The sequence below is a fragment of the Somniosus microcephalus genome, unplaced genomic scaffold (genome assembly GCF_052327205.1).
Source record: "Somniosus microcephalus isolate GS21.2 unplaced genomic scaffold, FLI_Smic_1.0 scaffold148, whole genome shotgun sequence".
Lineage (NCBI taxonomy): Eukaryota > Metazoa > Chordata > Chondrichthyes > Squaliformes > Somniosidae > Somniosus > Somniosus microcephalus.
In genome coordinates, this window is record NW_028225335.1 from 21274 (window position 1) to 38034 (window position 16761).

The window sequence follows — 16761 nt, forward strand, 5'->3', positions numbered from 1 at the left end:
GTTTGCAGAGTTCTGGGGATAAAGTTGGGGTTTGGGACTAAATTGGACAGCTCTTTCAAAGAGCCGGCACAGACACGATGGGCCGAATCACCTCCTTCTGTGCTGTTAGATTCTATGATCAGTGTGAAGACGCTGGTGTCCCTTAAGGCTCTTCGAGCTTTTAAAGCTCTTCCCACAGTCAGAACATTCAAAGGGTCTCTCATCAGTGTGAGCTCGCTGGTGTCCCTTCAGATCCTGGGGGCTTTTAAAGCTCTTCTCACAGTTAGGACACTGAAATGGTCTCTCATCAGTGTGAACTCGCTGGTGTCCCTTCAGTTCCTGGGGGCTTTTAAAGCTCTTCTCACAGTTAGGACACTGAAATGGTCTCTCATCAGTGTGAACTCGCTGGTGTCGCTTCAGTTCCCCGGGGATTTTAAAGCTCTTCCCACAGTTAGGACACTGAAATGGTCTCTCATCAGTGTGAACTCGCTGGTGTCCCTTCAGTTCTTCGGAGCTTTTAAAGCTCTTCTCACAGTTAGGACACTGAAATGGTCTCTCATCAGTGTGAACTCGCTGGTGTCCCTTCAGATCCTCGGAGCTTTTAAAGCTCTTCCCACACTCAGAACATTGAAATGGTCTCTCATCAGTGTGAACTCGCTGATGTACCAGCAGGTTGGAGGGCTGAGCGAATCCCTTCCCACACACGGAGCAGGTGAACGGTCTCTCCCCAGTGTGAACTCGCTGATGTACCAGCAGGTTGGAGGGCTGAGCGAATCCCTTCCCACACAATGAGCAGGTGAATGGTCTCTCCCCAGTGTGTAAGTTTTGGTGTCTCTTCAGCTCCCAAGAGCTTTTAAAGCTCTTCCCACAGTCAGAACATTGAAATGGTCTCTCATCAGTGTGAACTCGCTGGTGTCCCTTCAGCTTCCTGGAGCTTTTAAAGCTCTTCCCACAGTCAGAACATTGAAATGGTCTCTCATCAGTGTGAACTCGCTGGTGTGTTTGCAGGTGGGATGAACAAACAAATCCCTTTCCACACAATGAGCAGGTGAACGGACTGTCCCTGGTGCGACTGCGCCGTTGAACTTCCAATGCAGACGGGGAACTGTAGCCCTTCCCGCCGTCCCCACCTTTACCCGGTTTCTCCCTGGTGTGACGGTGCGCGTCTCGCCAGGTCAGGCGATCGGCTGAATCCGCGTCCACACACCGAACACATGTTCGGTTCGTCATCGCTGCTCTCTGCTTCCATGTGCAAAGGCCGATGATATTCAGGTCCTGATGAATCGAGTGACTCTGTCAGAGCTTGACGTGATGTTTGGTTATGAGCTTCCCGCCTATAACTGCTCCACTTCTATAACCCTGTAAATTGAGTTCAGAAAAGGATCAGAGGCAAACTGTTGTTTAATTTTCCCCTTTCCGAACCTAGGGGCAGTGAAGCTGATTTTCAGGCCCCAGCTGCTGCACAGGTTGGTTGAAAGGATCAGCAGTAATGGCGGCTGTAATACCCACAAGCCCCGACGCTCCAGAAAGCGCTCTGCTGACGCTGAGTCCCGCGCATGTGCTCATGGCCCCCGCGCTCCCCCCTCTGCTCTACAATCGCCCGTCCCGATCGGTCCGCAACACGCATGCTCAGCGCACAAAACCCCGCGGTTGGAACATCGGGCGCGCATGCGGAGCCACAACATCTGGTACGCGTGCGCGGCTCAGGTGGGGGCGAGTTGGTGTTTCGCCTCAGCCGCCAGGGAGGTGCGCATGCACAGGATGACCCAACATTCATCCCGTCAGCAAACACTCCCTCATTTCTTTAATAAAAACAGAAACTGCTGGAAATACTCAGCAGGTCAGGCAGCATCTGTGGAGACAGAAACAGAGTTAATTTTTCAGGTCGATCACCCTTCGTCATAAACATAGAAACATAGAAGATAGGAGCAGGAGTAGGCCATTCGGCCCCTCGAGCCTTCTCCGCCATTCAATGTGATCATGGCTGATCATCCAAATTAAGTACCCTGTCCCTGCTTTCTCTCCATATCCCTTGATCCCTTTAGCCTTAAGAAATATATCTAACTTCTTCTTGAATATATTTAATGAATTGGCCTCTACTGCCTTCTGTGCTAGAGAATTCCACAGGTTCACCACTCTCTGGGTGAAGAAATTCCTCCTCATCTCTGTCCTAAATGGCTTACCCCTTATCCTTAGACTGTGACCCCTGGCTCTGGACTCCCCCACCATCGGGAACATCCTTCCTGCATCTAGTCTGTCTAGTCCTGTTAGAATTTTATAAGTTTCAATGAGATCCCCTCTCATTCTTCTAAACTCCAGCAAGTATAAGCCCAATCGACCCAATCTCTCCTCATACGTCATTCCTGCCATCCCAAGTGTCAGGTTGGTGAATCTTCGCTGCACTCCCTCCATGGCAAGAACATCCTTCCTCAGATAAGGCGACCAAAACTGCACACAATGCTCAAGATGTGGTCTCACCAAGGCCCTGTACAATTGCAGCAAGATATCCTTGTTCCTATCCTCGAACCCTCGCGCTACGAAGGCCAACATACCATTTGCCTTAACCACCTGCTGCACCTGCATGCTTACCTTCAGCGACTGGTGCACAAGGACACCCAGGTCTCGTTGCACTTCCCCTTCTCCCAATCTATTGCCATTCAGATAATAATCTGCCTTCCTGTTTTTGACACCAAAGTGGATAACCTCGCATTTATCCACATTATATTGCATCTGCCATGCTTCTGTCCAATCACCCAACCTGTCCAAATCATACTGGAGTTTCTCGGCATCCTCCTCACAGCACACACGCCCACCCAGCTTTGTGTCGTCTGCAAACCTGCAGATATTACATTTAGTTCCCTCATCTAGATCATTAATATATATTGTGAATAGCTGGGGTCCTAGGACCGATCCCTGCGGTACCCCACGAGTCACTGCCTGCCACTCGGAAAAAGACCCGTTTATTCCAACTCTTTGCTTTCTGTCTGCCAACCAGTTCTCTATCCAAGACAATACCTTGCACCCAATCCCATGTGCCTTAATTTTGCACGCTAATCTCTTATGCGGGACCTTATCGAAAGCCTTCTGAAAATCCAAATACACCACATCCACTGGTTTTCCCTTATCTATTTTACCAGTTACATCCTCAAAAAATTCCAGTAGATTAGTCAAGCACGTTTTACCTTTTGTAAATCCATGTTGACTTTGTCCGATCCTGTCACTGTTTTCCAAGTGCTTTGCTATTACATCTTTTATAATGGACTCTAGCATTTTCCCCACTACCGATGTCAGGTGCACCAGTCTATAATTCCCCGTTTCCTATCTATCACCTTTTTTGAATAGTGGGGTAACATTAGCTACCCTCCAATCCATGGGTACTGTTCCAGAGTCTATTGAATTTTGGAAGATGACCAGCAATGCATCTACTATTTCTAGGGCCACTTCCTTAAGTACCCTGTATGTAGATTATCAGGCCCTGGGGATTTATTGGCCTTCAATCCCGTCAATTTCCCTAACACCATTTCCCTACAAATACTGATTTCATTCAGTTCCTCCCTCTCATTAGACCCTATGTTCCCCGACCTCTCTGGGAAGTTGTTTGTGTCCTCCTTTGTGAAGACAGAACCAAAGTATGTATTTAATTGGTCTGCCATTTCTTTGTTCCCCATTATAAATTCCCCTGATTCTGACTGCAAGGGACCTACGCTTGACTTCACCAATCTTTTTCTCTTCATATATCTATAAAAGCTTTTACAGTCAGTTTTTATGTTCCCTGAAAGCTTACTCTCATACTCTATTTTCCCCCTCTTAATTAATCCCTTTGTCCTCCTTTGCTGAATCTTAAACTGCTCCCAATCCTCAGGTTTACTGCTTTTTCTGGCCAATTTATATGTCCTCTACTTGGATCTTATGCTTTTTAAAAATTCGTTGATGGGATTGGGTGTCACTGGCTAGGCCTGCATTTAGTGCCCATCCCTAATTGCCCTTGAGAAGATGGTGGTGAGCCGCCTTCTTGAACCGCTGCAGTCCATATGGTGTAGGTACACCCACAATGCTGTTAGGAAGGGAGTTCCAGGATTTTGGCCCAGCGACAGTGAAGGAACGGCGATACAGGTCTAAGTCAGGATGGTGTGTGGCTTGGAGGGGAACTTGTAGGTGGTGATGTTCCCATGCATCTGCTGCCCTTGTCCTTCTAAGTGGTAGAGGTCGTGGGTTTGGAAGGTGCTGTTGAAGGAGCTTTGGCGAGTTGCTGCAGTGCATCTTGTAGATGGTACACACTGCAGCCAGTGCGCCAGTGGTGGAGGGAGTGAATGTTGAATGTGGATGGAGTGCCAATCAAGCGGGCTGCTTTATCCTGAATGGTGTCGAGCTTCTTGAGTGTTGTTGGCGCTGCACTCATCCAGGCAAGTGGAGAGTATTCCATCACACTCCTGACTTGTGCCTTGTAGATGGTGGAAAGGCTTTGGGGAGTCAGGTGAGACACTCGCCGCAGAATTCCCAGCCTCTGGCCTGCTCTTGTAGCCACAGTATTTATATGGCTGGTCCAGTTCAGTTTCTGATCAATGGTAACCCCCAGGATGTTGATAGTGGGGGATTCAGCGATGGTAATGCCATTGAATGTCAAGGGGAGATGGTTAGAGTCTCGCTTGTTGGAGATGGTCATTGCCTGGCACTTGTGTGGTGCGAATGTTACTTGCCACTTGTCAGCCCAAGTCTGAATGTTGTCCAGGTCTTGCTGCATATGGACACGGACTGCGTCAGTATCTGACGAGTCTCGAATGGTGCTGAACAGTGTGCAATCATCAGCGAACATCCCCACTTCTGACATTATGATGGAGGGAAGGTCATTGATGAAACAGCTGAAGATGGTTGGGCCTAGGACACTGCCCTGAGGAACTCCTGCAGTGATGTCATGTGATTGAGATGAATGACCTCCAACAACCACAGCCAATTTCCTTTGTGCTAGGTATGATTCCAACCAATGGAGGGTTTTCCCCTTGATTCCCATTGACTTCAGTTTTGCTAGGGCTCCTTGATGCCACACTCGATCAAATGCTGCCTTGATGTCAAGGGCAGTCACTCTCACCTCACCTCTTGAGTTCAGCTCTTTTGTCCATGTTTGGACCAAGGCTGTAATGAGGTCAGGAGCTGAGTGGCCCTGGCGGAACCCAAACTGGGCATCAGTTAGCAGGTTATTGCTGAGTAAGTGCTGCTTGATAGCACTGTCGACGACACCTTCCATCACTTTGCTGATGTTTGAGAGTAGACTGATGGGACAGTAATTGGCCGGGTCGGATTTGTCCTGCTTTTTGTAGACAGGACATACTTGGGCAATTTTCCACATTGCCAGGTAGATGCCAGTGTTGTAGCTGTACTGGAACAGCTTGGCTCGGGGCGCAGCTAGTTCTGGAGCACAAGTCTTCAGTACTATTGCCGGAATGTTGTCAGGGCTATCCCTAATTTCCCTTGTTAGCCACAGTTGAGTCACCTTCTTTGTTTTATTTTTATGCCAAACAGGGATGAACAAATTCGATAGTTCATCCATGCAATCTTTGAATGTTTGCCATTGCCTATCCACCATCAACCCTTTGAGTGACATTCCCCAATCAATCCTACCCAACTCACGCCTCATACCATCGTAGTTTCCTTTATTTAAATTCAGGACCCTAGTCTCTGAGTCAACTACTTCATTCTCCATCTTAATGAAGAATTCGATCATATTATGATCGCTCTGACCCGTCAGAACTGCTTGTTCTTTAGTGTCAGCCAGTGGCTCAGTTGGTAGCACTCTTGCCTCGGAGTCAGAAAGTTGTGGGTTCAAGTCCCACTCCAGAGACTTGAGCACAAAAATCTAGGCTGACACTCCAGTGCAGTGCTGAGGGAGTGCTGCACTGTTGGAGGTGCCGATTTTTGGAGTAGACGTTAAACCGAGGCCCCGTCTGCTCTCTCAGGTGGACATCAAAGATCCTATGGCACTATTTGAAAGAGGAAAAGCAAAGAGAGGGCATGAAAAAATATTGGCAAGGAAAACAAGTGGAGCCTATTAGGGACTATAAAGGTAACCTGTGTGTGGAAGCGGAAGACATGAATATGGTTCTTAATGAAGACTTTGCGTCTGTTTTCACAAAAGAGAGGGACGATGTAGACATTGCAATCAAGGAGGAGGAGTGTTGCAGTGGGGAAAGAGTTAAACGGACATCGCTGGCAGTTTCACTGAATGGTGTAATAAAGACCATACTTTGCAGTAATAAGCTTTTTCTAAGTTGCTGAATTGGCAGTGGAGATAACATAGCCAGACATGGAACCAACAGAGGTCAGAGGTGCAACAACAGCTTGACATATACTTTTCCGATAATAAGGCGGTACTTTAATGTAACGCGGCATAGGCAACCAATCAGTGAAGATGCATGCGGGCCACGGTCCAATCGGGTGGCAGGAATGAATTGTGCATGAGATGGCCATGTGTATTGTAATGTATAAAAATGTAGTGTTTGCTGTGGCAATTTGGAAAGGTCTGGCTAAGACAGAGCAGACCGTCTCCCCACCGGGGCAATAAAGACAACTTGACTATCGATCTAAAACCGTGTGTCGAGTGTTGGTTTAAAATACTCCACAACAATTGGCATCACAAACAGGATTCGAACCTGTGTGGGCATTACTAGCCACCCTCCAGACACTTAAGAAAGCTGGCTTTAAACTGAACCCCCCAAAAAAAGGCAAAGGTTGGACTGTCCAAAGTAAAGTATCTAGGGCACGAGATTAGCCAGGAGTATAAGGCACTCCCGCAGGAACAAAAGGCAGCCATAAAAGACATGCCAAGGCCAGTGACCGTCCGGGGAGTGAGGAAAGTGTTGGGACTGTTTAACTACTGCAGGAATTTTATATCAGACTTTGCAGGGAAAGCAGAGCCGATTTAACGGTTAGTTAAAGGGGGAGACCCGCCACTGATAAGATAGGATGGGAATCGGAGCATGACAAGGCTTATGTAAAATTAAAAGCAGCCCTGACATCCGCACCCGCACTAGGATTGCCAAATATAGTCAAACCATTCCATATATATTATAGTATAGACGGGAACTTCTATAATGCTGTAGTCACCCAAGAGTACGGGGGAGATATGAGGCCAATTGCCTATTACTCCACCCAACAAACCCCCGTGGCTAAAGGAATGGCGCGATGTGTGGCGGCCCTCGACTGCGCCGCATGGGCGGTGCAGATATGCGAGTCTGTCACTATGTCAGGACAGCTGATATTACACACACAACACAGTGTGGACCTGCTAAACACAGGCAAAATGAAGGCTGTATCAGACAGAAGGAGGGCAGCTTGGGAAGCAGTATTGATACCCAAGGACAGATTAGTCCAGATCATAAGGGAACACAGAGTCAACCCCGCAGAGGGAATGCTAACAGAGGGTGAGGCACACGAGTGTCAGTTAGTACTCGAAGAAGAGGTCAGAGGAACCGTATCAGAATCGCCCCTTGAAAATCCCCAAAACACCTTTTATGTAGACGGATCGCACCGAGATATAAATGGGGAGCCACACACGGTTGGGCAGTAGTATCCAAGAACGGAGAAACAGTCGCTAAGGGAGGGCTTGAAGGGGGAACCTCAGCTCAAGTAGCAGAACCAGTGGCTCTCACAGAAACATTGACATTGGCAAAAGGAAAACGAGTAAATATATACACCGATAGTGGGTATGCGTTTGGGGTAGTGCATGTTTATATGATAGCGTGGAATAGGAGAGGATATGTAACCTCCGGAGGAGGACCAATACAGCATGAGGAGGTAGTGAGAGACCTAGTAGAAGTGGTAAAAGGAGAAGAGGTAGCAGTGATTAAAATAAAGGCACACCGCAAGATAGTGAGCGAGCAACAAACAGGAAATATGCTAGCTGATCAGGCAGCAAGAGCAGCAGGTAGAATAACAGCAGAGGAAGTGAACATTAAAAGAATCCAAGAGGAGACTGAAATGGAGGAGCAGGAGCAGTGGACAAAGAGAGGCGCAGCCAGAGGTAGAGATGGAATATGGAAAAAGGATCACAGGGTGACCGGACTGACACCATCTGAACTCAGGACTGGACGAGCAATGTGTCTGCCGGAAGGAGTAGCATCTGGTAGCGAGGGACTAGGACCCTTAAAAGATAAAATTAGGAAATACGTACAAACATTGGATAATCAATTGAAGGAGCTCAAACAAGAAGTTCAAGAACAACAAGACATCAGAGATAAAAATATACAAAAGCAGGGGGCCTCGGAGTCCCTACCCAAGGTGGGCGAGCAGGTATTTGTTAAAATATTGCCAGAGAGATCGGGATTCTCACCTAGCTGGACCAGACCATTTGAGGTTATCATGACCAGCGATACGTGCGCATGTATAGATATGAGGGGAAAGGGTAGATGGAAACATTGGACCCAATTAAAACGATAAAGCAATAACCCATCTGATCTTAAATCCCACAGGAACAATGGAATAAACACCGGTGATAAACTAACCTCTGGTGACGACCAGGCTTCTGCTTAATTTACAGGGAAACTTCACCATGAGGGTGGGATTACTGCTGGGACACGAAATAAGCAAAGGGACATCCCACATTACACGACAAGTACATGATGAAGAAGCACCATGTTTTAATGGAACAATCACATTCGGAGTCTCATCCACGGCTCCCAATACACAGAAAGAAGAGACAAGCGAACCGAGGATGCTACAATGTCCAGATATGAAACCTGGACCCATGAATGGACTAGTATTATTTACCGAGGGAGAACAATTGTGTGGTAACGGGAGACACAAAATTGTACCGGTACTAATGAACTTAACCATGTTACAATGGCCAGGATATTGTGAAAGGTTTACTAAAACTAGAGAATTGTAAGCATATATGATGAAGAATGTAATTAACCAAGCTGATGATCCGACAGGGGCCACTAGTCTCGGGGGACATGCTGCATTCCACCAAAGGATTAAGAGGAGCTTAGGAACCGATATACTCACGGGAATAAACACGGGGACATCATTCATTAATGCCCTAGATATACAAGGAGTCCAGAGCCATGTGGAACGACTACAAAGGGTAATACAACAGATTTTAGAGAAGGAAACTGGTTTGGTTCGACAAGGATGAGAGTTGGGAGGACATACGATAAGGAAATTACTCGAGGGAATCAAGGTTATAGAGGACCATGCTAGCATTATCAACAAACTAAACCATAGAGATGAGGAACAGGCAAAAGATGGGGTAGGGAGAGGCTTGTGTCATGCCTATGGCCAATGGATCACCGGACAGTTAAAACATAATCTGGCACAGATACAGCGAGGCGAGGTACCAGACTGGATTAACAGCACACAGCTCTATGGCCTGAGCCATAATCCAGGCCCCCGGAGTGCTTGCACCCTCAAAGGGATGACCAGAGTATATCCAGTGATGCAAAAATGTAAAGCAGAAGTGACAGCAATGATAGGCATGGTACTCCTGATACCAGTGGTGGGACTAGACACGACTCCATACCCACAGTACCAGGTAACAAACATAGGCATAGTGAGGGGTGAGACATGTCTCCAATACTATCCAATTGATACCTATGCCATCAGGAAGAATGGTACTATGAGAGGAGTCTCCCTAAACGGATGCCACGGGAAAGGCACGCTTACGATATGCCCACATCCGGTAGGAGAAGGCCGTAAGGATGAGTGCGGCTATAATAAGACAGAGGGATGTGTGTTGGAATTATCACATGTTGATCACCATCACACCCGCTCGAGATATAGAGGCGAAGGGGAGTATTGTATAGCCACCACAGAGACCGAGTACCAATATAGTAACCTTGTATGTGCAATCACAATGCCTAACTTTTGCTTTACGCCAAAGGTCCCTGTGACAATTGGACACACCAGATTGGTGTATGTACATTCAAGGGAGGAGATAAAACTAAATGTGCCAGATAGTCTAAAGGACGAGTTGGTTAATTATGAAGATCCAGTCAGGGACCCAATACCCCGCCTGCAAGAGGATCTGCAAGAAATGAAAGAGGATTTAAGTAAGATGGTGAAACAGTACATAGTGCTGCAAAGGGATCTTGGGGAGTTAGAAAGGGTGGAAATGTACCTTTTAAAGCTGAATATAGTTACATGTGCCCCTTTTTGACAAACAAAATGGAGTCCCGGTCCTCCCAGAAGCCTCTGCAGAAATGTCCTCTATTCCTTCCTTAAACATATTAACCGTGACTAAACACTGTAAACTGTTGCTTATCTGCGTTGCAAACAAAGACCATTTACATGAGTAAAGGGAACCTTACGCAAGCCACCTGGCCAGAGGCTTGACCACCAGATAACAGAAGAAACATACTGTATGAAGTATCTACATTCCATTCAATACTGATCATCTTAATTAAATAGTCTAGAATAAATAACTACCCATTGTATTATCAATAGTCTTTCGCTATGCCAGACTGTAGAAATATGTAGAAACTTAGTTAAGGATTGAAGAACTCTTTGTCCCTTTGTCTGACTTGAAAGGCACATGAAGAAACCATAACCTGTTTACTTTACTGTATAAATGTGTTGTTAATCTGTAATTCTGGAGAGTCTCTGCTAGCCTTTGACTGAGCAGGACGCTCTCCTTGCGACAAGTAAAAATTTATTAAAAAAGAACATCTACCGGAGCTGATCGTTTCAGAGTCCCACTGAGAGTCGAGATTTCGACAAAAGGGACATTGAGGTAGAGCTACAGGACGTCCCGTGGTATGAGAAGCTGTGGGATTGGGGAGTGAATGTCAACATACACCCATGGATCCGCATCATTTCTCATATATTAGTGATAGTACAGTTAGTCATGGCTATAGGATGGGAAATAGCAGCATGCACCACTTGTAAAAAGAAACGGACCAAACAAAGAGCTAAAGCGAGTCAGAAAACACAAGATTGCTCTAAACATGATGGGTATGCAGGGCCTCCCGAACCAGCGCCTGATCACCGCATGGGGCAGGAGGCACAGCGATGCTTATACATGTGGCTTAACTTGGGCAAGGGCCAAGTACCAAAAGGGGGGATTGCAGTGGGGAAAGAGTTAAACTGACATCGCTGGCAGTTTCACTGAATGGTGTAATAAAGACAATAATCTAATGGGCCTTTTGCAGTAGTAAGCTTTTTCTAAGTTGATAACATAGTCGGATGTGGAAACCATAAGAGACCTAAGAGGATGTAAGTTCTGTTCTGGCAGGGAAGTAAACCAATGAAAGAGGCCGAGAGAGGCAGGAAAGGAGGACAATGAGTCAGAAGTACAATGTTGATGAGACCCATCTGGCATAAACAAAGGTCATGGGTGCAACAACAGCTTGTGGGATAACGGCCGATAATAAAGGTGGTGCTTTAATGTAACGCAGCATAGGCAACCAATCAGTGAAGGTGCATGCGGGCCAAGGTCCAATCGGGTGGCAGGAATGAATTTTGACATGTGTATTGTAATGTATAAAAATGTAGTGTTTGCTGTACCAATTTGGAAAGGTCTGGCTAAGACAAAGCAGACTGTCTCCCCACCGGGGCAATAAAGACAACTTGACTATCGATCTAAAACCTCGTGTCGAGTGTTGGTTTAAAATACTCCACAACAGTGTAGTCACGGACAAATTATTCTAAAGAGCTTTTAAAAGCTACAAGATACGGGACTGAAGACGTTCCTCAAACGGAGGGGGGACAAATCCCAGGGACATGATGGTTTCCATCCGAGGATTCTGAGGGAAGCCAGGGGAAGGAATAACGGAGGGTCCCCGAGTATAAATTGGCTGGCACCTTTCCCTACATTACAACAGCGACAGCAATTCAAAATCAATGAACTGGCCCTGAAGTGTTATGGGCATCCTGGGGTCGTGAAGGGCGGCAAGTAAATGCACCCTCGCCTCTGAGTCAGAGGTTGTGGGTTCAAGTCCCACTCCAGAGACTTGAGCCCAAAAATCCAGGCTGATACTCCAGTGCAGTGCTGAGGGAGTGCGGCACTGTCGGAGGTGCTGCCGTCTTTCAGATCAGACGTTAAACCGAGGCCTCGGCTGCTCTCGCGGGTGGACGTAAATGATCCCAGGGCACTATTTCGAAGAAGATTAGGGGAATTATCCCCGGTGTCCTGGCCAATATCAACATCACTAAAAAAACAGATTATCTAGTCATTATTACGTTGCATAGAAACATAGAAAAATAGGAGCAGGAGTAGGCCATTCGGCCCTTCGAGCCTGCTCCACCATTCAATATGATCATGGCTGATCCTCTATCTCAATACCATATTCCCGCTCTCTCCCCATACCCCTTGATGCCTTTTGTGTCTAGAAATCTATCTATCTACCTTCTTAAATATATTCAGTGACTTGGCCTCCACAGCCTGCTGTGGTAGAGAATTCCACAGGTTCACCACCCTCTGAGTGAAGAAATTTCTCATCTCAGTCCTAAATAGCCGAGCCCATATCCTGAGACTGTGACCCCTTGTTCTAAACCCCCTGCCAGGGAAAACATCCTCCCTGCACCCAGACTAGCCCTGTCAGAATTTTATATGTTTCAATGAGATCCCCTCTCATTCTTCTAAACTTCAGTGAATACAGGCCTAGTCGACCCAATCTCTCCTCATACGACAGCCCTGCCATTCCAGGAATCAGTCTGGTGAACCTTCGCTGCACTCCCTCTATGGCAAGCATATCCTTTCTTAGGTAAGGAGACCAAAACTGCACCCAGTACTCCAGGTGTGGTCTCACCAAGGCCCTGTATAACTGCAGTAAGACATCCTTGCTCCTGTACTCAAATCCTCTTGCAATGAAGGCCAGCATACCATTTGCCTTCCTAACTGCTTGCTGCACCTGCATGTGTGCTTTCAGTGACTGGTGCACAAGGACACCTAGGTCCCTTTGTACATCAACATTTCCCAATCTATCACCATTTAAATAATACTCTGCCTTTCTGTTTTTTCTACCGAAGTGGATAACTTCACATTTATCCACGTTATACTGCATCTGCCATGTATTTGCCCGCTCACTCAACTTGTCTAAATCGCCTTGAAGCCTCTTTGCATCCTCCTCACAACTCACAATCCCACCTAGTTTCGTGTCGTCAGCAAACTTGGAAATATTACATTTGGTTCTCTCATCCAAATCATTGTGAATAGCTGGGGCCCAAGCACTGATCCCTGCGGTACCCCACTAGTCACCACCTGCCACCCAGAAAAAGACCCATTTATTCCTATTCTCTGTTTCCTGTCTGTTAACCAATTTTTAATCCATGCCAGTATATTACCCCCAATCCCATGAGCTTTAATTTTGCACACTAACCTCTGATGTGGGACTTTAATCAAAGGCCTTCTGAAAATCCAAATACACCACATCCACTGGTTCTCCCTTATCTATTCTACCAGTTACATCCTCAAAAAACTCCAGTAGGTTTGTCAAACTCGATTTCCCTTTCATCAATCCATGTTGACTCGGTCTAATCCCGTTAATATTTTCTAAGTGTCGTGTTATCACATCCTTTATAATCGAGTCTAACATTTTCCCTACTACTGATGTTAGGCTAATAGTGGGGTTACATTTGCCACCCTCCAATCTGCAGGAACTGTTCCATAATCTATAGAATTTTGGAATTGCTGTTTGTGGGAGCTTGCTGTGCGCTAATTGGCTGCCACTTTTGCTACATTACAACAGTGACTCCACTTCATTGGCTGTAAAGCGCTTTGGGACGTGCGATGGACGTGAAAGGTGCTATATAAATGCAAGTCTTTCTTTTCTTTAAGTTCTTTGTTTTTCTTTTTCACTCCATTTTGACCCAGACTGTCGAGCAATGGAGGGGTTATCATAGAATCACAGAAATTTAGGGCACAGAAGGAGGCCATTCGGCCCATCGTGCCTGAGCCGGCCAAAAAACAGCTCTCCAGCCTAATCTCACTTTCCAGCTCTTGGTCCGTAGCCCTGCAGGTGACAGCACTTCATGTGCATCTCCAAGTACTTTTTAACTGAGATGAGGGTTTCTGCCTCTACCACCCTTTCAGGCAGAAAGGTCCAGACCCCGACCACGCACTGAGTGAAAAAAGTTCTCCTCAACTCCCCTGTAATCCTTCTACCAATTACTTTAAATCTATGGCCAGTGGTTATTGACCTCGCTGGAAAGGAAAATAGGTCCTTCCTACCCACTCTATCCAGGCCCCTCATAATTTTATACACCTCAATCAAGTCTCCCTCAGTCTCCTCTGTTCCAAAGAGCAGTTAGTAACAGAGATTGGAGAAGTTTGCGGCTTTTCTTTGCACTGAAGCAGCGAAGGATGAGGGCCAGCCTGATGGAGGTCCTCAAGAACATGAGGGTTATTGATCAAAGGCAAATGACAGGTTCCTCTCTGGGCACCTCAATGTCAGCATGCTTGTTGGGGTTTAGAACGCACATGCTCAGGGGCAGCGGAGTCCCAGGACCAGCTGCTAGTGCACATGCTCAGGGGCCCAGAGTCCCAGTACCAGCTGCTAGTGGGCATGCTCAGGGGCAGAGTCCCAGGACCAGCTGCTAGTGGGCATGCTCAGGGGCAGAGTCCCAGGACCAGCTGCTAGTGCGCATGCTCAGGGGCAGCGGAGTCCCAGGACCAGCTGCTAGTGGGCATGCTCAGGGGCAGAGTCCCAGGACCAGCTGCTAGTGGGCATGCTCAGGGGCAGAGTCCCAGGACCAGCTGCTAGTGCGCATGCTCAGGGGCAGCGGAGTCCCAGGACCAGCTGCTAGTGCGCATGCTCAGGGGCAGAGTCCCAGGACCAGCTGCTAGTGGGCATGCTCAGGGGCCCAGAGTCCCAGGACCAGCTGCTAGTGGGCATGCTCAGGGGCAGAGTCCCAGGACCAGCTGCCAGTGCGCATGCTCAGGGTCAGAGTCACAGGACCAGCTGCTAGTGGGCATGCTCAGGGGCCCAGAGTCCCAGAACCAGCTGCGAGTGGGCATGCTCAGGGGCAGAGTCCCAGGACCAGCTGCTAGTGGGCATGCTCAGGGGCAGAGTCCCAGGACCAGCTGCTAGTGGGCATGCTCAGGAGCAGTGTCCCAGGACCAGCTGCTAGTGCGCATGCTCAGGGGCAGCGGAGTCCCAGGACCAGCTGCTAGTGCGCATGCTCAGGGGCCTAGTCCCAGGACCAGCTGCTAGTGGGCATGCTCAGGGGCAGAGTCCCAGGACCAGCTGCTAGTGCGCATGCTCAGGGGCCCAGAGTCCCAGAACCAGCTGCTAGTGGGCATGCTCAGGGGCAGAGTCCCAGGACCAGCTGCGAATGGGCATGCTCAGGGGCCTAGTCCCAGGACCAGCTGCTAGTGGGCATGCTCAGGGGCAGAGTCCCAGAACCAGCTGCTAGTGGGCATGCACAGGGACAGCAGAGTCCCAGAGCCAGCTGCTAGTGGGCATGCTCAGGGGCAGAGTCCCAGGACCAGCTGCTAGTGGGCATGCTCAGGGGCAGAATCCAAGGACCAGCTGCTAGTGCGCATGCTCAGGGGCAGAGTCCCAGGACCAGCTGCTAGTACGCATGCTCAGGGGCAGAGTCCCAGGACCAGCTGCTAGTGGGCATGCTCAGGGGCAGAGTCCCAAGACCAGCTGCTAGTGGGCATGCTCAGGGGCAGAGTCCCAGGACCAGCTGCTAGTGGGCATGCTCAGGGGCCCAGAGTCCCAGGACCAGCTGCTAGTGCGCATGCTCAGGGGCCTAGTCCCAGGACCAGCTGCTAGTGGGCATGCTCAGGGGCAGAGTCCCAGGACCAGCTGCTAGTGGGCATGCTCAGGGGCAGAGTCCCAGGACCAGCTGCTAGTGGGCATGCTCAGGGGCAGAGTCCCAGGACCAGCTGCTAGTGCGCATGCTCAGGGGCAGAGTCCCAGGACCAGCTGCTAGTGCGCATGCTCAGGGTCAGAGTCCCAGGACCAGCTGCTAGTGGGCATGCTCAGGGGCAGAGTCCCAGGACCAGCTGCTAGTGGGCATGCTCAGGGGCAGAGTCCCAGGACCAGCTGCTAGTGGGCATGCTCAGGGGGCAGAGTCCCAGGACCAGCTGCTAGTGGGCATGCTCAGGGGCAGAGTCCCAGGACCAGCTGCAAGTGGGCATGCTCAGGGGAGCAGAGTCCCAGGACCAGCTGCTAGTGGGCAAGCTCAGGGGCAGCGGAGTCCCAGGACCAGCTGCGAGTGCGCATGCTCAGGGGCAGAGTCCCAGGACCAGCTGCGAGTGCGCATGCTCAGGGGCAGAGTCCCAGGACCAGCTGCTAGTGCGCATGCTCAGGGGCAGAGTCACAGGACCAGCTGCTAGTGCGCATGCTTAGGGGCAGAGTCCCAGGACCAGCTGCTAGTGGGCATGCTCAGGGGCAGAGTCCCAGGACCAGCTGCTAGTGGGCGTGCTCAGGGGCAGAGTCCCAGAACCAGCTGCTAGTGGGCAAGCTCAGGGGCAGAGTCCCAGGACCAGCTGCTAGTGCGCATGCTCAGGGGCCTAGTCCCAGGACCAGCTGCTAGTGGGCATGCTCAGGGGCAGAGTCCCAGGACCAGCTGCTAGTGGGCATGCTCAGGGGGCAGAGTCCCAGGACCAGCTGCGAGTGCGCATGCTCAGGGGCAGAGTCCCAGGACCAGCTGCTAGTGGGCATGCTCAGGGGCAGAGTCCCAGGACCAGCTGCTAGTGCGCATGCTCAGGGGCAGCGGAGTCCCAGGACCAGCTGCTAGTGCGCATGCTCAGGGGCAGAGTCCCAGGACCAGCTGCTAGTGGGCATGCTCAGGGGCCCAGAGTCCCAGGACCAGCTGCTAGTGCACATGCTCAGGGGCAGAGTC

At 49.2% G+C, this 16761-nt stretch overlaps 1 protein-coding gene across 1 annotated transcript in view; it reads right to left on the minus strand.

The window, feature by feature from the left end:
• The window catches only part of LOC147082187 (uncharacterized), a 21845-nt gene continuing 5084 nt past the window's right edge, over positions 1-16761 (minus strand). The window contains exon 2 of the mRNA XM_085980410.1: positions 1-1338. Within this exon, the coding sequence (XP_085836536.1) occupies positions 106-1209 (1104 nt within the window). The 5' untranslated portion in view covers positions 1210-1338 and the 3' untranslated portion in view covers positions 1-105. The remainder of the gene's footprint in view (positions 1339-16761) is intronic.